The sequence below is a fragment of the Taurulus bubalis genome (genome assembly GCF_910589615.1).
Source record: "Taurulus bubalis genome assembly, chromosome: 18".
In the NCBI taxonomy this organism is placed as follows: Eukaryota; Metazoa; Chordata; class Actinopteri; order Perciformes; family Cottidae; genus Taurulus; species Taurulus bubalis.
The window spans coordinates 1,080,665-1,108,040 of record NC_136606.1 but is presented as its reverse complement, the minus strand read 5'-3'; the positions used below and the strand labels follow the sequence as shown (position 1 = coordinate 1,108,040).

The following is a 27,376-nucleotide window of genomic DNA, read 5'->3' as shown; positions in this document are numbered from 1 at the left end:
GTTGAGATACACAAGATGAGATAAACAAGATGAGATAAACAAGATGAGAGTAAACAAGATGAGATAAACAAGATGAGAGTAAACAAGATGAGATAAACAAAATGATAGTAAACAAGATGAGATAAACAAGATGAGATAAACAAGGAGAGATAAACAAGATGTGATAAACAAGTAGAGATAAACAAGATGAGAGTAAACAAGATGAGATAAACAAGATGAGATAAACAAGATGAGATAAACAAGGTGAGAGTAAACAAGATGAGATAAACAAGGTGAGATAAACAATATGAGATGAACAAGATGAGATAAACAAGATGAGATAAACAAGGTGAGAGTAAACAAGATGAGATAAACAATATGAGACTAAACAAGATGAGATGAACAAGATGAGATAAACAAGATGAGAGTAAACAAAATGAGATAAACAAGATGAGATAAACAAGATGAGATAAACAAGGAGAGATAAACAAGATGAGATAAACAAGATGAGATAGACAAGGTGAGATAAACAATATGAGAGTAAACAAGATGAGATAAACAAGGTGAGATAAACAAGATGAGATAAACAAGATGAGAGAAACATGGTGAGATAAACAAGATGAGATAAACAAGATGAGATAAACAAGATAAGATAAACAAGGTGAGATAAACAAGGTGAGATAAACAAGATGAGAGTAAACAAGATGAGATAAACAAGATGAGATAAACAAGATGAGAGTAAACAAGATGAGATAAACAAGGTGAGATAAACAAGATGAGATAAACAAGATGAGAGAAACATGGTGAGATAAACAAGATGAGATAAACAAGATGAGATAAACAAGATAAGATAAACAAGGTGAGATAAACAAGGTGAGATAAACAAGATGAGAGTAAACAAGATGAGATAAACAATATGAGATAAACAAGATGAGAGTAAACAAGATGAGATAAACAAGGTGAGATAAACAAGATGAGAGAAACAAGGTGAGATAAACAAGGTGAGATAAACAAGGTGAGATAAACAAGATGAGAGTAAACAAAATGAGATAAACAAGATGAGATAAACAAGATAAGAGAAACAAGATGAGATCAACAAGATGAGATAAACAAGGAGAGATAAACAAGATGAGATAAACAAGATGAGATAAACAAGATGAGAGTAAACAAGATGAGATAAACATTCTCTCTCTCTCTCTCTCTCTCTCTCAGGGATTAAAATGTCCTCCAGACATCACAGGTGAAACATCTGAGATGAAGAGTTGAAGTCCTGATGAAGACGAGCAGAAGATGAAACCAGATGCTTCTGAGTTCATCTCCTCATCATTTTATTGCTTCTTGTTTATGTTTCTACATAATCTTCTCCGTTTGGACCTGAAACCAAATCATGATAAAAGTCTTTTAAATGTGCTGTAACCATGGAAACACTGAGTCTGAATTAACGTGTGACCGGGTTGCTCCGCTCTGATCGCACCTCTGTGTACTTGTACACGTTGTACACATGTGTTTTATCACTGGGGTTGTTGGTGTAAGCTTATGTATATGTATATATGTGTATATATATATATATATATATATATATATATATATATATATATATATATATATATATATATATATATATATATATATATACATGTATGTTTTAAATGTGATGCAATGCACCTCTGTCCTGTCGGCTCAGTCTGGTGTCACGATCGGGACGCGACCTCATGTTGCTCTGAGCTGACGGCTGCAGCTGATCAGGTCATTGATAAACCAGACATGTGACGTGTTTGAAGCCCGAACACGACAACGATCACGGAGTCGCACTAGAACCCACAGAGGAGGAGGAAGAGACACACACACACAGACACACACACACACACACACACACACACACACACACACACACATACACATACACACACACACACAGACACACACACACACAGACACACACACACACACACACACACACACACACATCCCCAGTGAAAAGAGACCTCAGAACGTATTTGTTGATTTATGTAGAAGTTTGATGCTGAGAAAACGTGTAACACACAAATAATCCAGGTCCGAAAGGAGACAAAGAACACTGTAAAATATATATATATATATATATATATATATATATATATATATATATATATATATATATATATATATATATATATGATATGACTGTTGGTCTAATATTTGACCTCTTGACCTCCTGACTGTTGGTCTTCTATCTGACCTCTTGACCTCCTGACTGTTGGTCTTCTATCTGACCTCTTGACCTCCTGACTGTTGGTCTTCTATCTGACCTCTTGACCTCCTGACTGTTGGTCTTCTATCTGACCTCTTGACCCCTCACAGGGTGCTGATGGAAATGATCTTTCTCAAAGCCCCACTTGTTCTGCTCTGTTTTGCTCCTCCTCGTTAACCTCAGCTCCACAGCCTCGTGTTCGCTCTTCTTTACAATCTTCACTCTGAGTCTAAACAGAAGATAAATGAACATTTAACATCACTTTCATACACATGTATTTGAAGAAACACAAGAGTTTGAACCTTTCAGGTTACACATTAAAACTTGCCAAGCGTTGATTATATGTCAAGAGTATATTGTATACAGTTTACAGTATACAGTATCCTGTACTCTCATGCAAGACACATTCTGTTCCACCCTGAGCATCACTACATTATATTAAAGACAAGAAACACACATAGCAAACTTTAACCTTTAACATAGAGAACCCCAACACTCTGCTGCCTCTCCCTATTCAATGTAGGACTCTGCACCTTGATATTTATACATATTAATAACGGAACAACGGCAGAGTACTTTCATACATTTACTGCGTTTTATAGATATTATTTACATACTTTTTACCAAAGAGTTTAAATGGTGGTACTTTTACTTCACTCAACAACAGACGGAGTACTCTCCGATGATGATGATGATGATGATGATGATGAGGATGATGATGAAGACTGTAAAACAGGAACTCTGTGAGCTTCATCCTGCAGACGACCAGCCGAGAGACTCTTCATGGACAAACGCTGGACGAGTTCATCGGAGACAAAGTCAGAAATACCTCAAAGCAGAAGAATGAAATATGAAACGCTGAGAATTAATACGGTGAGCAGCGCAAAAAGAGGTCAGAGGTCAGAGGAACTCAACGACGCCGTTTCCTTCTAAATCCTCCAAAAGGTTGGAGCGGTTTCCCCGCAGGCTGAACCACGAGTGAAAGGTTTGAGCGCGTCGCCACCTGGTGGAAGAACTGGAGAACAACAACCTGCCGACTGAGGAGAAACGACTGCGGGTCGAGTTTGAGACCAAAACCAGAGGGAAAGGTTTCATATAAAACTCTTCAATAGTTGGAATGAAGAAAGGCACAGTTAGTGATTCTAACAGAAAAGCCAACTTGTCTTTTCTAAATGTTTTCATGGTCGTTACTCTGTGGAAACACAACCTTCCTGTTCTTTGCTCCTGATTCATTAACGCAGCGACCAGAGGAAACAAACCATCGTATAGAGACCTTCAAGCACACCGTGACTCCAGTGAAGAAGAAGATCATTACAAAGTTAGGAGTGATGTTATCATGCAGATGGAGGTGGTATCCATGAGCTGATGTATCAATGCAGCATAATGCATGAAACTGATGTCTGGGAGGTGGATCCTCCATCAAGGTCCAAGTCCTGGTTCTTCCTGCAGGACTTCACACCGTGCAGCTGCTCCTCTCACCTGTTGGTCGTCCTCAGGCAGCTTTTCTTCCACATTCACTTCATCTGATGAGAGAAGAAGTGAAAGAGAAAGAAAGAGAATCCTGAATTCTTAACTCTCCTCCTGACGTGATCTTAACAGCTCAACACAAATGTTCTCTGTCCATGAGGACGCGCTCCTCGTGAGACCAGACTGGACCGGACCAGAGTTTGATGAATGGGGACATTGTGTACAGTACTCACATGTTGGGGTTTGGCAGCTGTGATGACGTTGTCGATGCCGGTCCTGTAGAGATGAACACAGCACCAAGAGGGATGGCACAAGTTTAAAATAACAGAAGTAATGCTTTGCATCACGTCCTCACCGCAAACACAACAGCTGACTGCAGTCAGGTTCTGTGTCATCAGTCCAGATCCAAAACACAAGGAACCACAACAAACTACCCATTTCACTCTACTGTGAAGTCCCATGCTAAGCTAGGCTAACCATGGGCAGCGCTACAGTTCCTGCCCAACACTGCAGAAACCCAGGGCTGGATTACCAGTAGAAATACCTTGAATCCCAGTACAGGAGCCTCTGTTCATTGGCTGTGAGGGTTCTGATGTGTTGTTGCTATAGCAACTGGTGCTGGTGGGTTAGGGAAGTAAAGGGACCCCCAAGGGAGAAACCCATTGACCTCTATGGGTTTAGTTCAATACTGCTGGAACCAGCATGGACCGACTCCAACATTCTACTGACCTCAGAGTCTCCAGTCTGTAGTGAGGACTCTCCACCAGATCAGACAGCAGCTTCACTCCTGAAGCCTGCAGGTCATTTCCTCTCAGGTCCAGTTCTCTCAAACTGGAGGGGTTGGAAATCAGAGCTGAGGCCAGAGAAGAACAGCTGATATCCGACAACCAGCAGCTCTTCAACCTGAATAAAGAATAAAGATGAAGATCATAATCGTTCATAACCATCAGATGTGTTGAGGTTTAAATGTGTAGCTCAACATGACGATGTCCTCATCAAGGAGCTTTTCTCTTTGTCATTGTGTTCTTGTGGATCATCATCATGTCAGCCTTCTACAGACATCATCACATGTCAGCACAACATTCATAACCTGTTGATGTCCACACAGATGAAGACCATGCTGCTGCTCTCAGGTCTGCAGCTACAGGATCAGGATCAGATCAGACATGTAGGACTCATTGATTCCATGAGCTTCTTCTTGGTGTCTCTGGTAGCTTAGCAGCTTCATGTGTTTACCAGCAGAGGTCACATGTGCTCAGGTGTGTTTCAACAACAGCCACATGTCACCTGTCCATCACAAGAGTTATTACCTGTTAACCGTTTACCTGTTGATGTGTGTAAACCTACATTGTTGATTTCTCTACTCAAAAGTTGTCATGAGTGAATTTAGTGATGAAATAGAACACAAAGACGTGTGTGGCCGTTGTTGTTGTGACCATAGACTGTGTCGTTCCAGCGCTTTGCATTGTGGGATACAGGAGAGATAGATACATACTGGAGATCTTTTCTGAATCAGCACAACATCCTGGTACTTCTGTCAGACGTAGATTTAGCTTTTGTTTGCTAGCACATGCTACATTTGGGTCCAACCAGTCCAAACTGTTAGAATAGGAGGTTAAAATACATCCAGTGTCAAACACAGACTGACTTGATGCATGTGAAGCCTCACATTGGTTCAGATCCACTTCACAAGTGTGTCCTCCACAGAACTAGACTGTGGATTTAGTCCTGGAACATCACAGACAGTCTGGACCGATGACAGACACCAAGAACTCTTGAAGGGACATTTGGACTCGTGAGTACTGTGTTGAGAAAGACCTGAACGAAGAGGAACCGGCCCTTTAAGAACAACATGTGTTGAAGGTTGTTGGCTCCAGATAATGAGACTCAACATGAACCCAGAACAACAGGTAGACCTGCTGTCAAGAAGAACTCAAGTTAAATAAGTTAGAAGCTTCTACATCTGTAGCTTGATGATGTCATTCATCAGCATCACTTGTTGAAGAGCCACTAGCACTACGACTGCTCTCAGCTGACCTCTAGTTCTAGTAACCACAACAGAGACCTTTGTCTCCTCCAGCTGGAGTCCTAAAAGCTGCTTTGTTGAGGCCTTTGGGCCGGTGCTGGGCTGCTGGTTACCAGTCTGAGCTCTGGTTTCATCTCACCACAGCAGCTGTGTGGGTTGTCTCTGTAGCAGCCTCATCAGCTTCTGATGGCATGAAGACCATCACAGTTCACAACCTCACCTTCATGGAGCTTTGCATTCAAGTCTTTTCTATCTGCTGTCATCAGATCTTCATCCTCCTCCTTCATCTCCCTCACACTCTGCAGCCTCATCAGGACTGACATCACCTTCACTGACTGATGGACCACCATGTGAGTCTGGAAGCTACAAACTCTCCTGTCAATCACTTCATTTCTCTACGTTCTGTTCCTCTAACAAAGATTCTGCTTTTGTTTTCAGGGACATCCTGAAACCTTCTTCATCTCACTTCATTGTGTTCTATTGTTCTGTGTGTTTAGTTTAGTGGAGAACAGTTACATTAAAATAATTTTCATGTAAATGTATTTCAACAATCTAAAGGTCGAACCCTGAACTCAAGTTGCATTGTTTTTGTTTTCTGGTCCTCCATACAGATCTGATTTAAACTCTTAAATAATCAGGTGTGACCTGTAAGTGTGATGATGTCAGACCCTTTGCAGAAGCTCCTCATGTAACTAAAGCACAGGAAGTGATGACAGTAAAACACTGATCTATGTTGTGATCAAATGCTGCTGAGATAAAACCTCCAACACGACCTCTAAAGTCCTTCATGTGTTGTATCAGGTTCACATGTCGCCTCCATCACCCAAAGGAAGATGAATAGAGGAAGAATCACATCAACATCAAAGAGAACATCAGAAATAAATAGAATAACTTGACAGAAAAAACACAACCAACTGAAACATCAACATGTTTTCACTCGCAGCTTTTGAGACAACGAGAACATCTGAGACTAAATACAACTGACTTATAACTTTGTATCAAACAGCTGGAAAACTATTTAAGATTATTACGAATTTCATAGTTTCTATATTTGAAGAACTAAACTACTGATCGACACTAATTCATAAAGTTAATCACATCTGGACTCACTCAGCCTTTCTGCAGTTCCTCACAGCTGGAATCAGTCTCCGTCGTCCCTCATATGTTGTATTGTACTTGTTCAGGTCCAACTCATCCAGAACCTCCTCTGACATCTGCAGCATGTAGCACAGAGCTGAGCACTGGATCTCTGAGAGAATCTCTTCTGATCTGTTCTCTGACTTCATGAACTCCTGGATCTCCTGATGGACTGAGAGGTCCTTCATCTCGATCAGACAGTGGAAGATGTTGATGCTTCTGTCAGGAGAGATATTCTTACTGTTCATCTCCTTCAGGTTGTTGATGGCTCTCTGGATGGTTTCTGGACTGTTGTCTGTCTGACCCAGCAGGCCTCCTAAGAGTCTCTGGTTGGACTCCAGAGAGAGGCCATGAAGGAAGCGGACAAACAGGTCCAGGTGGCCATTTCTACTTTTGAGGGATTTCTCCATGGCTCTCACCAGGAAGTCCTCCAGAGATGAATACTTGTAGTCTTCTCCCAAGAAGTCCTCCAGTACCTTTGTCTTCCTGTGTGTGAAACAGTGGAACATGTAGACGGCAGCTAGAAACTCTTGAACACTCAGATGAACAAAGCAGTAGACGGTTTTCTGGAAGATCACACTCTCTCTTCTGAAGATCTCTGTACAGACTCCTGAGAACACCGAGGCCTCCGTGACATCAAGACCACACTGCTCCAGGTCTTCTTGGTAGAACATGATGCTTCCTTTCTCCAGATGTTCAAACGCCAGCCTCCCCAGCTTCAGAAGAACTTCCCCGTCAGCCTCCATCAGCTCCTGAGGACTCGTCTCATGTCCCTCATGGTACTTCTGCTTCTTCCTCTTGGTCTGGACCAGCAGGAAGTGTGAGTACATGTCGGTCAGGGTCTTGGGCAGCTCTCCTCTCTGATCTGTGGTCCACATGTGGTCCAGAACTGTAGCAGTGATCCAGCAGAAGACTGGGATTAGACACATGATGTGGAGGCTCCTGGAGGTCTTGATGTGTGAGATGATGGTGCTGGACTGCTCTTCATCACTGAACCTCCTCCTGAAGTACTCGTCCTTCTGGGGGTCGGTGAAGCCTCGTACTTCTGTCAGCCGGTCAACACGAGTAGGAGGGATCTGATTGGCTGCTGCAGGTCTGGAAGTTATCCAGACGAGAGCCGAGGGCAGCAGGTTCCCCTGGATGAGGTTCGTCAGCAGCACGTTGACCGATGCCTTCTGTGTGACATCACACACGACCTCATTGTTGATGAAGTCCAAAGCAAGTCTGCTTTCATCCAGACCATCAAAGATGAACAGAAGCTTCCAGACAGAGAGCTGCTGTGCTGGGACCTTCTGTAATGTTGGATGGAACACATGGAGCAGCTTGAGAAGACTGAACCGCTCATCTCTGATCAAGTTCAGCTCCCTGAACGAAAGCACAACCACCAGACCCACGTCCTGGTTTTCCAAACCCTCGGCCCAGTCCAGAGTGAACTTCTGCACCGAGAAGGTTTTTCCAACGCCAGCGACGCCGTTGGTCAGAACCACTCTGATGCGTCTCTGCTGGTCAGCTGAGGCTTTAAAGATGTCGTGGCACTTGATGGGAGTGTCATGGAGGGTCTTCTTCTTGGAGGCTGACTCCAGCTGCCTCACCTCATGTTGGGTATTAACCTCTTCACTCTGTCCCTCTGTGATGTAGAGCTCAGTGTAGATCCTGTTGAGGAGGGTTCCACTTCCTGTTTCACCACTTCCTTCAGTCACACGTTCACATCTCTTCTTCAGACTGATCTTGTGTTCATCTAAAACCTCCTGCAGACCACGATCTGCTGAACCAGAGAAACAAGAGAGAACACATGAAGAAGACATGATTTTGATTTGACTAAAACAATCAGTAAACTATCAAATCAGGCCGATATCTGAAGGTACAGACGAGGACTCGTGAGTGAAGTAACTTTCAGTTTGGTTCAGTTAGAAGCTACAAAGTAGTGGGATGTGAACACAGAGAGCTTTCTCTCTGGTCAGCAGCACAGACACCTGTTGATCCAGTCAGTGGAGCTACAGACGTGGTTTTGGTTTGAGGGAGGAGACCGTCTCCGTCATGGTGCTGTTGACCTGCTACCAAACAGAGCCTCAACAGCTCAGATGGGTTTTCCTGCTGTGAGGCTGCAGTGGAAATGTATTCATGGCCTGGATCAACGCTCACTGAGCCCAGCAAGAGACAAGTAAAGAACCAACAGCATTCTGATTGGTTCATGCAAAGACGGGGCGCTATCATGAAACCAAAACATAAGCTTCATTTATGTATTGTGGGTTCATATTGTCTCTCAAAGAAGAACAGGGATGCAGAGCAGAACTGTCTGCTGGAGCAGATCTTAAATGTCTTCTGTGAGACTCAACAAGAGTTCCTGTATGAGAACAACACTTCCTGTTTCCAGACATGAAGACATCAGCAGAGACATGGAGGGTCTTACTCTGTACAGTGCTGCTCTCACTGGCTGCCTGCAGTCCAGCTCTGGTTCTGGTTCTGGTTCTGGACATCAGCTCCTCCTCAGGAACAAGACTCCTCTTCTCTCTGTGGAGACATTTCTTTATTACTAAAATGATTTGTTGGTTGTTGATGAAAACATCCAGATTTGGACCAAAGTGTCAGAAGCTCAGAAGTTCAGAGATCAGTTAAAGTGTTGTTACTTTTCTGTTTGAATTCAGAGTTCAGTCTGAATGAAGACGTGAGATCTTGAGTTAGGTTTGAACTGATGTTAGAAGTGGTTTAAATACTGTGGTAGACCAGCAGCCTGAGGCCGCTTTGTCTCGTCCAATCAGAGTGGAAGCTGAGGGGCGTGCACGAAGGAGCAGGACCGGTAATGAACTGTAGGTCTTCAGTACTTAAGTCTTTCTTATTGGTCAGAAATGTGGCGCTGGAGCCGGAGCTCGGAGTCAGAAACAAGCACAGCAGTTTCATCAGCTGATCTGTTCAGCAGGGAAATACCTGCAGTGACGTGCATACGGGTTGATTTGGTAAATAGGTTGTATACTATATATAATATATACACATGGCCTTACACTGATCAATCAGGAGGTTGTTTTATTTAGTCCTTCAGCTTTTGAAATCATGCTAAAATCACAATCTGCTGTGGTGGCAGCTTGTTAAAAACACTTGTTGCAGGATGGAAAGGGTTCTGACTCGTGTGGACTTCATGTTAAACTTCAACATGCACTTCAGCAGGCTGAACTCTCCTTGATCAGATATCCAGTGATGAGGCTCGTAGTGTGTGGAACATAGTTTATTCCACCAAAACTAAAATGAAACCCTCAGGCCTCACTGACCCCCTCTAGTGGCTGAGTTGAGAGGCTTCAGGCTTGATGGTGTGAATATGAATGACAGCACTTTGCTGAAACACATCACGTGACTACATAACACATATTGTGTATTTATGTTATACTTTTTATTCACTGATTTGAACGTCTTCCTCACGCGATGAGAAGTCTGTGGCTCAGTGGTTAGCATGCCCATCTTTCAATCAGAGGGTTGGTGGTTCAAGCCCCGGCTCCTCTAGTCCATGTCGTTGTGTCCTTGAGACTCTTAACCCCTAACTGCTCCCCGTCGCTGTGTCTGCGGTTACAGAGCGACATGTGAGTCGCTCTGGATAAGAGCGTCAGCTAAATGTAAAAGTCATTTTAAATGATCTATTTACTCGTTTTGTCAAAACGAAATGTTTGATGAATGTAAATAAATTTAATAAACATATTTTCTGCTTGCATTCCTCTGATTTCATGTGTTTTTATGTTCATCTCAAACCCTCTACGATGTGACAGAGGGACAGAACCAAAGCCTCAGGGAGAGGAGCCTCAGTCCCTGAGAAACTAGTAGAATGTCCAGCTGTTATTGTGCTGCAATACTAACGAGTGAGAGGCCATAGGCTCAGCGCCTTGACTGATTGCGTAACTCTTTGCAGGGTTCTTCTTCATGGATGCGTGAGACAGGAACTATTTGCAGGCTGGACTGTGAATGGGCCGTGGATCGCTGGAGCGAGACGCCTCCATGGAGTACTGTACTGCTGGTCATCATCCTCTGTGTTTAAATCTGTTATATTATAACGCATCGAGTTCTGCACTTCTCTTCACACGACCACCCAAAGATGTTTTAGTCTTAACGGGCAAAACACACAACAACACACACACCAACAGGTCAAATGCCTCAAAGCACATCCTGCAACATGACCTATGACCTTCATTCTAATGTCTGTTAAACATTTTAAATGTCTTATAGCAGGTAAAGGTGGAGTCTCAGGTTCAGGTCCAAGCGTGTCATTCCCTTTTCTGTCACTAGGGGTGGACTGGGTCGTTTAAAGTGTGTATTGGTCCTCTGAGATGACGTCACAGCTTTTATATGTGACTGACAGCTGTCACTGAGACGAAGAGGAAGACGAGACAAAATGTGTCACAAAATATTGTCTCATTTTAGTTGGAAGATAAACTTTAGTGAACACAAATCATCAGAAAACATTGTCAGGAACTGAAAATCCGTCCTATGAACTAGTTATTAAAGTTCTCTTACTTTGAGTCTGAGGGTCCAGGTTCATTACTGAAGTATGGAGGTTCCTCTTTGGAGAAGTCACTCTTCATGGACAGACAGGTGGATCCTGGAGACTCTGCTCTCTGTCTGGACTGAACTCTGCAAACAGCAAGAGGATTTTATTCAGAATGAATCTTTGATGACAACAAAGACATTAAGGTAGATCTGAACACACAAACTACTGTTACTGCAGACATGTAGAAGGCTTTAAAGTGTGTTAGTGCTCTGATGACATCACAGCTTTTCTTTTTGCACTTTTTTTTTTGCATTTTCAACACAACAGAGTAATCATTGACATTTAAATACATAAACATAATAAAATAAATAGTAAATAATCAAAACAGTAGTATTAGTATCAATAGTTTAGCTTATAGTGAGTATAAATGCTAACCTTTACATCCATGAACATCTACACCAACACATGCTGATCCATATACACAAGCATCCACATACACACCTGCACAGCACACCCGCCCTGGGACTCGGCCGGGCCCGCCCTGGACGGACAAGCCTGTCAGTCACTTATCACACGTAAAAAAAAAAGAGCGCAACTCTCTTGGTACATCCCAAGTCTCTAAATTGTCGTTTCCTCGCTCCTCGATTGAACCGGAAGTGGTTCTGCGCCGCCATCTTGACGGCCGTCCCAAAGCTCTTATTCTGCTCGGAGGAGTGAGGAGTGAGGAGTGAGGAGTGAGGAGGGAAATTGGAGGAGCCATGATCGAGGAGCCCCGAGAGCGAGCTTCCAGGAAGTGTTTTTACGCTGGACACGCCCCCTCGCTGTTCATCTGTTATGTGATTGGACGCTGCAGCTGATGGACTGATCGCTGGAGTTTCATCCCAGAGACGATCACACATTAAACTCAAGTTCTATATTATATCTGTTTTCTTATTCACCATCTGGTTAAAATGTGTTCATTGTAGGTCTGAACAACAAAAGGACCACAAACAACTGTCTTCTAAGATTGAATATGTTGTTTCCCTCAATAACTTGTATTATGTATGTCATTAAAATCAGAGAGCTGGAGAGAGGAAACACTTTTTACAACACGTAATGAAGAGAGACCATATTTATATTGTGGGGTATTTTATAATGATGTCACAATCAGAATTTCATACCGATGTAAATAATAAATAAATAAATAAGACGCATTCCGCCGGTAGAAATGGATCCTGCGCGTATAAGCAGGACACAGTATATAAATACTCACACTGTGTATAAATACTCACACTGTGTATAAATACTCACACTGTGTATAAATACTCACACAGTTTATTAAACGGTAACAGACGACAGAGAAAACATCTCCACTCTGACGTCATGATAACTTTGTCTTTATTAAAACAGAGCTGTCAACTTTTCAAAAAACCTTGGAGTGAGGTTTAGTCGGGGTGACCAACGTGTTGCCGCGCACACAGACACACACAGACACACACAGACACACACGTTGGTGCACGCAGACACACACGTTGGTGCACACAGACACACACGTTGGTGCACACAGACACACACAGACACACACGTTGGTGCACGCAGACACACACGTTGGTGCACACAGACACACACAGACACACACGTTGGTGCACGCAGACACACACGTTGGTGCACACAGACACACACGTTGGTGCACACAGACACACACGTTGGTGCACACAGACACACACGTTGGTGCACACAGACACACACGTTGGTGCACACAGACACACACGTTGGTGCACACAGACACACACAGACACACACGTTGGTGCACACAGACACACACAGACACACACGTTGGTGCACACAGACACACACGTTGGTGCATTCAGCTGCACCGACTTGCCTGGATGGACACATGAAATAAAATGATTCTGCTATTGTGACACTCCAAGGTAGGTATAGTCTGCTAGATGAAGATGCTTAACTCTGGGCTAGAATCAGATGATGTATAACTACAGAGCCGTAAGGAATGAACAACAGCAGAGAAAGACACACTATGTGTGTGTGTGTGTGTGTGTGTGTGTGTGTGTGTGTGTGTGTGTGTGTGTGTGTGTGTGTGTGTGTGTGTATAGGGGTGTTGAAGGTGCATAACTAAACAATAAGTTAAGTAACAGAACCTGAACTAACTCTGGGGCCCAGGTGCATTATAGTCACATGGAATAAAACAACATCAGTAAACTCCTTTACAGGTTTACGTTGGTGCCATGCTGTGGAATCACTCAAGAGCGGCTTCGTCTGCGAGCGAGTGACGCAAGATCCCCTTAGTACCGGGCCGCACAGAAAGAATGGAAAAAATTATAATAATCGCAAAAGATGTTTTATTTTGAAGAATGAGCGTAATAGAAGACACACACTGTGGACTAAAGAGGTAGTGTTGGTTCTGGTGCCCCCTGTGGACTAAAGAGGTAGTGTTGGTTCTAGCGCCCCCTGTGGACTAAAGAGGTAGTGTTGGTTCTGGTGCCCCCTGTGGACTAAAGAGGTAGTGTTGGTTCTAGTGCCCCCTGTGGACTAAAGAGGTAGTGTTGGTTCTGGTGCCCCCTGTGGACTAAAGAGGTAGTGTTGGTTCTGGTGCCCCCTGTGGACTAAAGAGGTAGTGTTGGTTCTAGCGCCCCCTGTGGACTAAAGAGGTAGTGTTGGTTCTAGCGCCCCCTGTGGACTAAAGAGGTAGTGTTGGTTCTAGTGCCCCCTGTGGACTAAAGAGGTAGTGTTGGTTCTAGTGCCCCCTGTGGACTAAAGAGGTAGTGTTGGTTCTAGTGCCCCCTGTGGACTAAAGAGGTAGTGTTGGTTCTGGTGCCCCCTGTGGACTAAAGAGGTAGTGTTGGTTCTGGCGCCCCTAGTGGACTAAAGCGGTAGTGCCAACCACCCTTTAGAAAACCTCTCATTTTACTGCAGCAGGTCTGACAGTCTGCCTCTCAGTCCTGGTTCTGGTTCTCCTGTGCCCCCCTTCCCTCCAGCGGGTCCAGCAACACATCCTGGGTCTCCAGCAAGTCCAAGGCTGCAGGTCTAGAGTCTGAGCTGAAGGAGGCTCTGGTGAACCTGCATGATATCATCTGGAGTCCGACCCGGTGGCTCCGATGAGGAACTTTGAGAAGAACTCTATAGAACCAGACCCTCTTCTCTCTGGTGGTCTGTTTACTGATGGAGGTCTATAGAGGACCAGGACTACACTGAGGTCTATAGAGGACCAGGACTACACTGAGGTCTATAGAGGACCAGGACTACACTGAGGTCTATAGAGGACCAGGACTACACTGAGGTCTATAGAGGACCAGGACTAGACTAAGGTCTATAGAGGACCAGGACTACACTGAGGTCTATAGAGGACCAGGACTAGATGAGGTCTATAGAGGACCAGGACTACACTGAGGTCTATAGAGGACCAGGACTAGATGAGGTCTATAGAGGACCAGGACTACACTGAGGTCTATAGAGGACCAGGACTAGACGGAGGTCTATAGAGGACCAGGACTAGACTGAGGTCTATAGAGGACCAGGACTAGACTGAGGTCTATAGAGGACCAGGACTAACCTGAGACCGGTTCAGGACCAGGTAAAGGATCCTCGAAGACTGATAAGTCAAAGAGGATCTTTGGGGTAAAATCAGTGACATCAGGTTGAGACCAGGAACCAAAATCTTTTCCTCTCCATGAGTGAATCGTTCAGCTCGTTGTGGTGCAGAAGCTCAGCGTGATCTATTGTCAGGCAATAAAACGGAAACAACGACTTTAATGTTTTGTCCAACAAAAAGGTGTTTAACAAGTTATCTGAAGCAGTAAAACTACAAAGAGTTCTCAAACTGGCTTCACCACAAACTTCACATTTAACAACATTTACAACATTCAACCAGATTCCTCAGAGTCGGTCTGTGGAAGCTGAGTGTCGTCACGATTCATAATTAATATTTACAGATTTGTCAGAATCATGACTTTCAGTAAACATTCCATCATCAAAGATCAGAGCTGTTGTGACTCGCAAATGTGTCACACGATGCAACAACATGTTGTTATTTAATGACACATTGTGTACGAGTGGACAGAAACAGCTGTAAATATGTGTAAAGTGTTTCCTGTGGTGTGAGGTGGAAAGCAGGAAAGGCTTTCTGCATCTTTCAAAAGAGAGACTCAACATGTCTTCTAGATGAATACTGAAGGTCCTGAACCTGCAGAGCGACCATCACCGTCTCTCAGCTGAGGGACCAACAGCCAGCAGGAACCTTTCGCTCATTTCACAGAGCGCCACTTGTTTCCATGACGTCCATCTCTTTGAGTGATTGAAGGTGAAACCGCCTGAGGAGCAGCTCTTCATCAGCGTGTGACACGCTTCATATTCACAGCGTCTGCATCAGAGAGTCTCTGGTCAGCGGACGGAAACTCTCCTTCTTCTTCTCTGAACACGACAAACCACAAACTGAGCTTTAAAAAGTCCACAGCAGGAAATAACAACGTAGAGAGTCCCACATGGAAACTGTGACGTCCGACGGCCAAACAAAGATAAAAGACATTGTTGTCTTTGTGGACACGACTGCTCTTTTGGAATCGCTGCCGTCAATTCAACACTTTTCACGGAGCAAAGGTTTTAAAACGAGAGCTTCTGAGTGTTTACAAGATGGAGATGGAAACACAACTAACATATGGCTCAAGGTTCACGAGGGGCAGCACATCTAACAAGGTAAAGATATATATTTGACTTCACACTGTAATCATTTGGCATCATTTAAAGCATGAACGTGTAATAACTGCTTTATTACAGATGGGTGTTATTCATGTGTTTGTTAACTCCTGTGGAAGCTGCTGTATCAACACATCATGAACGATAACGTAGTCAAATCACATTAAATATGTCTTCATAGGAGAAGTTGTGATAGTTTATAATACTATTCATTAATAAACATTTAAAATGTCCTCATATCTGCTCATGACGACATTATAGTCTGTTATAAAGCATTTATTACATGTGTGACTTTAAATGCTGCCTGGTGGCACCAAAAACAAAAGTTATCAACAAGAAGAATATCTTGCTAAAAGGAGAAACGTTTCCCGTTCTCACAAGAAGCTGAGCTCTTTTTCCAGCCCAGAGGTTTAAATGTCTTCTAATGAAACTCAGTCTGGCTGCAGAGCCGCCTCCCCACCAGCTGGGGGCGCCGGCGTGCTGCTGGTTCCTGATGGATCCGTCACGTGGTCCTGGATCCTGCCCCTTACAGCCTCTATACCAAGACCAGGACGCCTCACACCGCGCCGATGACGACGACGCCGTTCCATTTCTTCTTCGTTGGTTTGTCTTCTGCACATTTTCAAACCTCTGAGCACAACGTCCTGATTTCATTTCTCCTGTTTTTAGTGTCGACCAACAAACTCATGCAGATGCTGCCGCAGAGGAAAGGAGCGGTGGAGAGGAAGAGGACAGCAATGTGTTGTCCGTCCTCTTCTTCAACGCCGCGTCTCTAGTGTCTCCTGCAGCGTCTCTCCCAGTCGCAGCAGATGGACCAGTTCAAGTCCTGATCTGGTGGAACTGGAAGGTTTAGTTTCTTCTCAACAGCTCTGAAGCCGTTTGAAGGTACAGAACAGTCCAGTCGGTTTGAATCTCTCCTCTTCCTCAGCAGCTGCTGCCTGAGTGCCGCTGAGCAGCGCTCAGCCTGCAGGTTGTGTTCCAGTGAGCAGAAGATGCTGCTGAGTCAGCATTTCCTGTAGAACTTTACAATAAAAACAGCTAAATGAAATAGAACGCTTGGTTTCCCCTGTCTGGATGCTGCTGCCCCCTAGCGGACGGGGGCGTGCAGTGCAGCACCAAGACCCAGGTTCTCCAGGTACTCCAGGTACTCCAGGTTCTCCAGGTTCTCCAGGTTCTCCAGGTTCTCCGCCGCTGGGAGGAACAGACCGTTCCCAGTTACAGTGCTGGTCTTGGAGGTGGAGGGCGTGGCCCGCAGCAGGAAGTCGGCCTGGTAGTCCGGGTTGTCGAGGCTGGCGCCCAGGGGGAGCGAGCTTTGGGCGGTGTTCAGGTATTCAGGTCCCAAAGACTTCAGGTCCTCCAGCGGGGGGGCGGGCGAGGTGGCGCCCCAGCCCAGGCTCAAGTCCTCGTAGTTGGGATTCAAAACCTCTGACAGCCTGCTGCTCTGGCTGGTTCCACTCAGACTCTGGTTCATGTACTCTGAAAGAGAAACAACTGTTTAGTAACTCTTCTTTCATGTCTGTTGTCTTATTTTCACTGTGAAGCACTGAGACATTCTGGTCTGGATCAATAAAAAGACTTTTACACAAACCACTTGTTCTACCTGTTTCTTTACATCCGTTACTTTATCATTGGTTCATTCAGGTTTGTTTTCTGTTGTCATGAGATGTAATCTACAGATGAGCACCGTGGCTTCTGAAGTCTTCTTTATCCGGCGCGCTGTGAGTCGGGTTGCTGATGTAACGCAGAGTGATGCTGTTCTCTCTGCCTGGATGACCGTTCTGAAGACAGAGAGGCAGTAGAAGAAGCACTTCCTGTTAACACAACACTCAGAGAAAAGGTAGGTTTCCTTTCCTTTTATTCTCTATTTCCTCTCCAACTTCTTCAGCAACTCAATTATCAAACTGAAAACTCAGACACAGACAACAAGAGGCCCAAAGCAGCGGCTGCAGGTCTCAGAGGAGTGTGTGTTTACCGTGGCGTGGCAGGACCGGTTGTCACGGTGATCCGTCTCCTTGTAAGGTTGCAGGTAGTCGTCGACGTCAACAACGTCATCCATGTCGTCTGAGCTCAGCAGGCGAGAGTAAAACCTGCTGTCTGTCGGACTGGGGAGGTCGCCCTGAGACAAGAGTCACATGATGTTCATGTTCATTCTGACAACACAGTCCTATAGCAGAAGTACAATAACAGTACTGATGTCTACACATCTTCATGGAGCCGTCGCCTTGTGGTCCCGTCACTCGCATGGATAGGCATTGGGTTTGGGTTCATAGTGAACGATGAACTATTGAAGGCTGAGTACAATGTTTTATAACTCCACCTTTCCGGTTTTACGAACATCTACATGTATAAGAGACATCGAGAACAATGTAATTGTTAATAAACAACTAAAAGAAACTTAATGCAAAATGTACTTTAAGTACTTTAATTGATATGTTAGTCCTAGTCTTAGTGGATGCTTGTATTTTGTTCATTTCTCTGTTCATGATTCACTCAGTGACACAAACATGTTCTCAGATCTCAGCTGTTGACTTGACGAGTACAGTGTTATTATTATTCCTGATCAAGATGACTTGCATAAGACCCAAGTTGTTCTAAGCTCAAGTTGCACACGGTGTACCTGTACGACCAGGTATCTGGATGGATCTCTGGCCATCTTTGAGAACTCCACGATCAGCTCTCTGAACCTGGGACGACTGGAGGCGTTGATCATCCAACCTGGAGAGAGAGAGAGAGAGAGAGAGAGAGAGAGAATGGGCCGGACTCTCAGGTGTTAACTATCGTCCAGGTGTCCACGTTGAAGTGAGACTACAGTATCTCTAGTCAGGTGGAGCTCTGAGCTCTTACATTTCACCATGATCATGTAGACGTCGATGGTGCAGATGGGGGGCTGGGGCAGCCGGTCTCCTCTCTCCAGCACCGAGGACATCTCGCTGGCCGGGATGCCGTCGTACGGCTTGGACCCGAACGTCATGAGCTCCCACACCGTCACACCTGCAGACCAGAGGCCAGAGTCAGAGACTAGAGACAGAGACTAGAGACTAGAGTCAGAGACCAGAGACTAGAGACTAGAGACCAGAGACCAGAGACTAGAGACTAGAGTCAGAGACCAGAGGCTAGAGACTAGAGACTAGAGACTAGAGACTAGAGACTAGAGTCAGAGACCAGAGACCAGAGACTAGAGACTAGAGGCCAGAGTCAGAGACTAGAGTCTAGAGACTAGAGACTAGAGACTAGAGACCAGAGACTAGAGTCAGAGACCAGAGACTAGAGACTAGAGACTAGAGTCACAGACCAGAGACTAGAGACTAGAGTCAGAGACCAGAGACTAGAGACTAGAGACTAGAGACTAGAGTCAGAGACCAGAGACTAGAGACTAGAGACTAGAGTCAGAGACCAGAGACTAGAGACTAGAGACTAGAGACTAGAGACCAGAGACTAGAGACTAGAGACTAGAGACCAGAGACCAGAGACCAGAGACTAGAGACTAGAGTCAGAGACCAGAGACTAGAGACTAGAGTCAGAGACCAGAGACTAGAGACTAGAGACTAGAGACTAGAGACCAGAGACTAGAGACTAGAGGCCAGAGACTAGAGACTAGAGGCCAGAGACTAGAGACTAGAGACCAGAGACCAGAGACTAGAGTCAAAGACCAGAGACTAGAGTCAGAGACCAGAGACCAGAGACTAGAGTCAGAGACCAGAGACCCGAGACTAGAGACTAGAGTCAGAGACCAGAGACCCGAGACTAGAGACTAGAGTCAGAGACCAGAGACCTAAGACCTAAGACCAGAGACCAGAGACCAGAGACTAGAGACCAGAGACCAGAGACCAGAGACTAGAGTCAGAGACCAGAGACTAGAGACTAGAGTCAGAGACCAGAGACCTAAGACCTAAGACCAGAGACCAGAGACCAGAGACTAGAGACCAGAGACCAGAGACCAGAGACTAGAGTCAGAGACCAGAGACTAGAGACTAGAGACTAGAGACTAGAGACTAGAGACTAGAGTCAGAGACCAGAGACTAGAGACTAGAGTCAGAGACCAGAGACCTAAGACCTAAGACCAGAGACCAGAGACCCGAGACTAGAGACTAGAGACTGATCAAACAGTGAAGTCACATCAACACAGCTGTAATGTTCCTCCTGATTGGTTGTTTGAGTGATGTAATCAGTGGTGCCCTCAGGGCCTCTAAGCCTTCTCTGCTGGCCTAAACAGAATCACAATTAAATTAAATTTAAATTTCACCTCTGTTTCTCTGTGCAACCGGGAGCTGGTTGAACTACATGGAGAGGCCTCTAGCATTATGAAACATGTGTTATATCACTAGTGATGTCATTCTGACTGTTGTCTTATGCCGTGTTCACACCAAAACAGTTGCGAAATATTTGCGCGTCCAGATTACATGTTAAGTCAGTGCACAGCCGCGTTAGGTTGTGAAAAAGCGGATTTTTCGCCGGGCGTCGCGATAGAAGCGAAACGGCGTTGCGAATATTCGCAACTCCGCTTTTTCGCTTTTTCGCCGGCGTTCAAATATTTCAACTCCAGCGAATAATTCGCATGACGCGGAGTTGCGAAAGCCAATCAGCGTTGAGAAGCTCCGCCCGGCATCACCGCGGTGACTGAATGAAGCTGCTGGTCCTGAAGGAGCGCTGGAAACGGCTTCACTCAGACGCTCGTCCTGGAGGAGGAGCTGAGTGTGACTACGGATAATGTTATGAACCCAGACACGGGGCGGGTGGTGTTCCCACGTGTGTGGGACTTCCTCAACAAGTATGAAGCAGAACTAGAGGTTATTTACCTGGTGGATGAAGGAAATAGTAAATGTTTTCAAGACAGAGATAAGCCCCGCCCCCTTTCCCCAGCGATGGTTGCGAAAAAACACATTTTTCACCTGCGGCGCGATATAGGCAAAGTTTTGGTGTGAACACGGCATTAGTGGCCAGCGTGCCTGTCTGTCAATCTGAGGACTAGTGTTCAAACCCAGGCTCTGGTAGTTATTTTTTCTTCTAAATGAAATGTAATGTAAACCCGGCTCAGACATTACATCTGTAGTTTGGAGGTAAATGTGGAACGGAACTGACGTGAAACAAACTACTGACAGAAAACAGTAATTGTGAATGTCAGCTAGAAAAATAGTGTCTGTTTGTTTTTCTCATTTGAGAACCAGGGTCTCTGATTGGTTGCTGCTGTTAACCTGTTGGGGAGATGAGCAACACTCAAACTCCAGCTGCCGTGTTGTTGGTCTCATCTGGACGTGGAGACGTACAAACAGTAAAATGGGTCACCGGCTTCTTGATGTCTGCGCAGGAGGATATGACATCACACCTCCACGTCACTAGACAGAGAGAGGCCTGAGGGACTCACCGAAGCTCCAGACATCGCTCTGGTGAGTGTAGGTCCACTGGAGGATCGACTCCAACGCCATCCACTTGATGGGGACCTGCAGGGACACGAGCATGAAGCTGCTGATGGACGTGGTTTAAGACCACACACACACACACACAGAGACACACACACACAGAGACACACACACACACCTTTCCTCCGTCAGCGTGGTACTCCTTCTCGTCGGCCGTCAGCAGCTTGGCGAGGCCGAAGTCGGTGATCTTGACGTGGTTGGGACTTTTCACCAAGACGTTCCTCGCCGCCAAGTCTCTGTGCACCAGGTGGCGCTCCTCCAGGTAGTTCATGCCCTGAACACACACACACACACACACACACACACACACACACACACACACACACACACACACACACAGTGGAATGAGTTAGTGTTCACAATCTGTATCACTGCTTTTTATTTTCTTCTTCTTCTTCTTCTTCTTCTTCTTCTTCTTCTTCTTCTTCTTCTTCTTCTTCTTCTTCTTCTTCTTCTTCTTCTTCTTCTTCTTCTTCTAACCAATGAAAGGCCCTGTGATCTGGATGCAGAACCTCTGAAGCTGCAGAGCAACATGCTCATTCCTCTGTGAGCTCATGACCTTGTTGTTTGTGATTTTCCCAGCACTTTGGAATCAAAGCCGAGTGTGAATAGATTAGCGGGTTCAGGCTAATGGGCTCCGCAGGCTTACGCCTCGGGCCAGGATCTAAACACCCGCTGCTGGTCTGCAGAGGACCGCTGAGCCGGACTCACCTTGGCGATCTGGACGCACCAGTTGAGCAGCCACTGGGCGCCCACCTGGTCCCTGTGGTAGCGGACGTAGTCCAGCAAGCAGCCGTACGGCATCAGCTGAGTCACCAGCTGGACCGACGACGTCAGGCAGATGCCCAGCAGGCGGCACACGTGAGGGTGGTGCACGCTCGCCATCACATACGCCTCCTGTGATGAGACACGCGTATCATGTGATCAATACATCCTGTGATGAGACACGCGTATCATGTGATCAATACATCCTGTGATGAGACACGCGTATCATGTGATCAATACATCCTGTGATGAGACACGCGTATCATGTGATCAATACATCCTGTGATGAGACACGCGTATCATGTGATCAATACATCCTGTGATGAGACACGCGTATCATGTGATCAATACATCCTGTGATGAGACACGCGTATCATGTGTGTATCTGTACAACATTAAGATCACACCAGTTTAAATATATCTGAGATATATATTTGAGGAGGAGTAGGAATCATGAGCATAAAGAGGAGGAGTCATAATGAAGAGGAGGAGTCAGAATAAAGAGGAGGAGTCAGAATACAGAGGAGGAGTCATAATACAGAGGAGGAGTCAGAATGAAGAGGAGGAGTCAGAATAAAGAGGAGGAGTCATAATAAAGAGGAGGAGTCAGAATACAGAGGAGGAGTCAGAATAGAGAGGAGGAGTCAGAATGAAGAGGAGGAGTCAGAATACAGAGGAGTCAGAATAAAGAGGAGGAGTCATAATACAGAGGAGGAGTCAGAATGAAGAGGAGGAGTCCGAATAAAGAGGAGGAGTCATAATAAAGAGGAGGAGTCAGAATGAAGAGGAGGAGTCATAATACAGAGGAGGAGTCAGAATGAAGAGGAGGAGTCATAATACAGAGGAGGAGTCAGAATGAAGAGGAGGAGTCAGAATAAAGAGGAGGAGTCAGAATAAAGACGAGGAGTCAGAATGAAGAGGAGGAGTCAGAATACAGAGGAGTCAGAATAAAGAGGAGGAGTCATAACGTAGAGGAGGAGTCAGAATGAAGAGGAGGAGTCATAATACAGAGGAGGAGTCATAATAAAGAGGAGGAGTCATAATAAAGAGGAGGAGTCAGAATGAAGAGGAGGAGTTATAATAAAGAGGAGGAGTCAGAATACAGAGGCAGAGTCAGAATAAAGAGGAGGAGTGAGAATGTAGAGGAGGAGTCAGAATAAAGAGGAGGAGTCAGAATGTAGAGGAGGAGTCAGAATGAAGAGGAGGAGTCAGAATGTAGAGGAGGAGTCAGAATAAAGAGGAGGAGTCAGAATGAAGAGGAGGAGTCTCACGTCCAGGACTTCTTTGTTGGCTTTTGGGGACGTGGCCTCTCGGAGGACTTTAATGGCTACTGGGATCCTCACGTTCTCTCCTTCAGGGATCCACAGACCCTGAAAACCATCATTAATATCTCAATAACAGAATGAAGAGTAAATATGATTCATTAATAATATCCGTAGAAGAACGTGAATGTTTACTTTATGACTACAATCGGTTCTTGTTGAGCTACAGAGAGAGGATGGACCCGTGAGCCCACAGAACCTCGAGGTCTCCTCCAGAGCCGCTCACCTTGAAGACGGTCCCGAAGGCCCCGGAGCCCAGAACCCGGATCTTCTTCAGCTCCGTCTCCTTCAGGACCCTCAGCAGCGCCTGGTTCGGGGCCTCGCCGCTCGGAGTCAGCGGCTCCACCAGCTGCAGTACATTTAGAGAGAACATGTATATCTATATCTATGCATATATATATATATATATATGGAAACCAAGCTGCAGCATCCCCTCCATAAGCCCCGCCCACCTCTCTCTCCTGCAGCAGGCGCCGCCGCGTCCTCTTCCTGCCGATCCGCCGGCGCCGCAGCAGCACGAAGACGAGCAGCGCCGCGAGGACGGCGGCCAAGAGCCCGCCCACCACGAGCAGCGCCGAGGAGGAGGAGGCGGGGCCACTGAAGGGGCAGATGGATGTGGTTCAGACATAGCATCATCATCATCATCATCATCATCATCCAGATGTGTCAGGTATGAGTTCTCATTGAGTCCTTTAGTCGCTGCACGTTAGCGTGAGAGAGTCCTGAACCCTGACATCAAACTGTTCATATTTATCCTCATAAGCAAAACCTTATGAACCCTATGATACCGGTAAAGTCACCAAACTTTACTGGTCTCATATTTATTTTTCCTGAAGCCTCCATGGTCCGCCCACATTTCTAAAACAATGTTTTGCCATAAAATAAGTAATTTCTCCATTTTTGAACCGAACACACAGTATTTTGACTGAAACTCCTCCTCACACCCCAATGCTTTGCTTTATTGTGACTCTGCAGGTCCTGATCTTTCCATAAAGGTGTGTTATTAGCATGGGTTGTTGTTAAGGCCCTGAACCAGACAGGTTGAAACTCTGGACCGCTCCAGGAGGCTTTTTGGGGAATCTGGCTCATATCATGCTGGATGTTCATAGTTATGATCACAATATGGTATAAAAGCTTTTTTAAATATAATTTTTTTTCGCAAAAGAATTCTGAAAAGAGTCACATAAAATAACACAAGTATTAGAACTAATTTGGGGTTCCTATGACCACTGGAACCCGGGGAAGAGGTGCAGAGGGTCTACCAGCTGTATTACGCAACAACTAATAACTAATATTCAATGTTGCTAACATCCACTCTTTATACTATACAGCTGTGCTGTTCAACCTGTTTGAGCCGCGGTATATGTTCTACGATAAAAAGATCCTGCAGCACACAAACAACCAACAAGCTACAAAATGTCACATTGTAGCATCATACAGCATATATGCTAATTATTATTAATGTCACATTGTAGCATAATACAGCATATATGGTAATTATTATTAATGTCACATTGTAGCATAACACAGCATATATGGTAATTATTATTAATGTCACATTGTAGCATAATACAGCATATATGGTCATTATTATTAATGTCACATTGTAGCATAACACAGCATATATGGTAATTATTATTAATGTCACATTGTAGCATAACACAGCATATATTAGGTCATTATTGCGCTCCCTGCTAACATAGAAGAGTATTTACTTCATTGCAGCTCAGACGCTCAACAATGGAAAATTATCTGCGGCAACTAAATTATACATTTCATTGGACCCATGAAGTGAAATTGGACATTTTCTCATGGCACACTGTGAAAACCACTGCGATACATAACGTATCATAATGCAGACGCATGTCCTGCTGATCTGCAGACGCTCCGCTATGAAGCCCAGACAGAAGGTAACATCTCGTTTGTATTGTTGTTGCTTCTATTGTTTGTTTGTACCTTGTAACCTTGAGCTCGTAAAGCGCAAATAAAATGCATTATTATTATTATTATTGATAATTTGGATCCGCTAGCGTGATTCAAAGCGACATGCAGCTGTGACGTTCATGTTGTTGTTGTTTACCCGCTGCATCCTGACAGTCCAGCTCCTGAACACCTGCAGACACAGACAGAGAGCCGCTCATCATCACATCATCATCATCATCATCACATCATCATCATCATCATCATCATCATCACATGTTTCTGGGGGGCGCCGCCCGGCTCACCCCTGGGTGCAGTTCTGGTGGCAGGGCCGGCACTGGCCGGACCCGTCGGGGTACGTCCAGATCAGCGCGTCCCCGTCTCCCAGCATGCCGTGCGGGCAGCGTGGCACGCAGTGGGGGCCGTCCTTAAAGTGGGCGCACTGGGAACACTGGTCCGGGCCCTGCAGGTGGCGCCAGAGGAGGAATGTCGTGACTTTTGAAATGTTCAGATCAACCTGATGCTCAATATTAATATTAGTGATCATTATTTCAATTATTTTGTCTCTGATTTAGTTTCTTTCTTTTTCATTGCTCAATACTTATTATGCTGCTTTGCTTAAAACATTATATATATATATATATATATATATATATATATATATATATATATATATATATATATATATATATATATATATATGAACAAAATATATCTATAAATATATAGATATAAATATATATATATATATATATATATATATATGTATAGTGTTTTGAGGAGCAGATACTCGTGTCATGTGACGCCTCACTGCGTCTGCGGCTGCACTGACCGGTCCTCGGCAGCTGGTGGCGCTGGTCCTCAGACACTCCGGGTGGCATTCCACACAGCTGCTGTTCAGCTGCACCTCTCTGGGCTCGCTGCAGGAGGAAGAGCAGCAGGTGAGCTGACGTCTACACGGAACACGTATGTTCATACACTGTATCTACTGCACTGAACACGTATGTTCATACACTGTATCTACTGCACTGAACACGTATGTTCATACACTGTATGTAATTCACTGAGCACGTATGTTCATACACGTATGTTAATACACTGTATGTAATGTACTGAACACGTATGTTCATACACTGTATGTAATGTACTGAACACGTATGTTCATACACTGTATGTACTGCACTGAACACGCGTGTGAAGCCATGAGGTCACGGGTTCCAGGCTCACCCGTGCTGCAGGTTGCAGAGCGCCACACAGCGCCCCCTACGGTCCAGGTGGCGACAGGAGAGACACAAGGCGGGGCCGGGGCCCCAGCAGCCCTCGTCCGTACACTCGGGGTCGCAGGTTCGATTCTGTCGTTCTGGAGGAGGCAGACAAGAGCTTCTCTTATTACTGCTTATTATTGCTGCACTTATTAGTCCTTATGGATTACACTTATTACTCCTTATGGATTACATTTATATATGTATGTATATATATATATATATATATATATATATATATATATATATATATATATATATATATATATATATATATATACATACATACATACATGTATATACATACATGTAAATACATACATGTATATACATGTATGTATTTACATGTATGTATATACATGTATGTATGTATGTATATATATATATATATATACATACATACATACATGTATATACATACATGTATCGGGACTCACCGCACAGGTCCGGGGCCGCGTTGAGGACCATGTTGGGGGTCTGGTCTCTGGACCTGAAGAGGCGGGTCCACTGGGCGGTTTGGGTGTAGCAGAGCTGGGAGTTGTTCTTGATCATGACCCAGCCTGCACTCACCTCCTTCAGGGAGCGCAGGCCGAGCCAGAGGAGGTTCTGGGCCCGCGTCACCAGCAGGCTGTACCGGCTGCAGAGGAACGGGCCACAGGGTTCAGAACCAACGAGCACCCGGGTCATTCACCAC

General features: G+C 45.0%; 2 protein-coding genes across 2 annotated transcripts in view; both read right to left on the bottom strand.

Moving 5' to 3' along the window:
- Window positions 1-3,541: 3,541 nt before the first annotated feature.
- LOC306750830 (NLR family CARD domain-containing protein 3-like) lies at window positions 3,542-11,358 on the bottom strand (the record flags this gene model as incomplete). Its single annotated transcript, XM_079234305.1, has 5 exons — window positions 3,542-3,732; window positions 3,910-3,952; window positions 4,406-4,579; window positions 6,813-8,604; window positions 11,334-11,358. 5 exons carry the CDS (start codon window positions 11,356-11,358, stop codon window positions 3,724-3,726), a joined length of 2,043 nt encoding a protein of 680 aa, XP_079090431.1. The 3' UTR covers window positions 3,542-3,723.
- A 4,694-nt stretch (window positions 11,359-16,052) lies between these two features.
- LOC306750828 (melanoma receptor tyrosine-protein kinase-like) overlaps window positions 16,053-27,376 on the bottom strand; it is a gene marked incomplete at its 5' end in the record, with an annotated part of 18,503 nt that continues 7,179 nt past the window's right edge. The window contains 16 exons of the mRNA XM_079234302.1: window positions 16,053-17,472; window positions 17,681-17,774; window positions 17,969-18,112; window positions 18,614-18,711; window positions 18,841-18,987; window positions 21,359-21,434; window positions 21,532-21,687; window positions 22,125-22,310; window positions 23,450-23,548; window positions 23,727-23,849; window positions 23,953-24,097; window positions 25,581-25,613; window positions 25,726-25,883; window positions 26,253-26,340; window positions 26,648-26,780; window positions 27,120-27,319. Of these exons, the coding sequence (XP_079090428.1) occupies window positions 17,084-17,472; window positions 17,681-17,774; window positions 17,969-18,112; window positions 18,614-18,711; window positions 18,841-18,987; window positions 21,359-21,434; window positions 21,532-21,687; window positions 22,125-22,310; window positions 23,450-23,548; window positions 23,727-23,849; window positions 23,953-24,097; window positions 25,581-25,613; window positions 25,726-25,883; window positions 26,253-26,340; window positions 26,648-26,780; window positions 27,120-27,319 (2,269 nt within the window). The 3' untranslated portion in view covers window positions 16,053-17,083. The remainder of the gene's footprint in view (window positions 17,473-17,680; window positions 17,775-17,968; window positions 18,113-18,613; window positions 18,712-18,840; window positions 18,988-21,358; window positions 21,435-21,531; window positions 21,688-22,124; window positions 22,311-23,449; window positions 23,549-23,726; window positions 23,850-23,952; window positions 24,098-25,580; window positions 25,614-25,725; window positions 25,884-26,252; window positions 26,341-26,647; window positions 26,781-27,119; window positions 27,320-27,376) is intronic.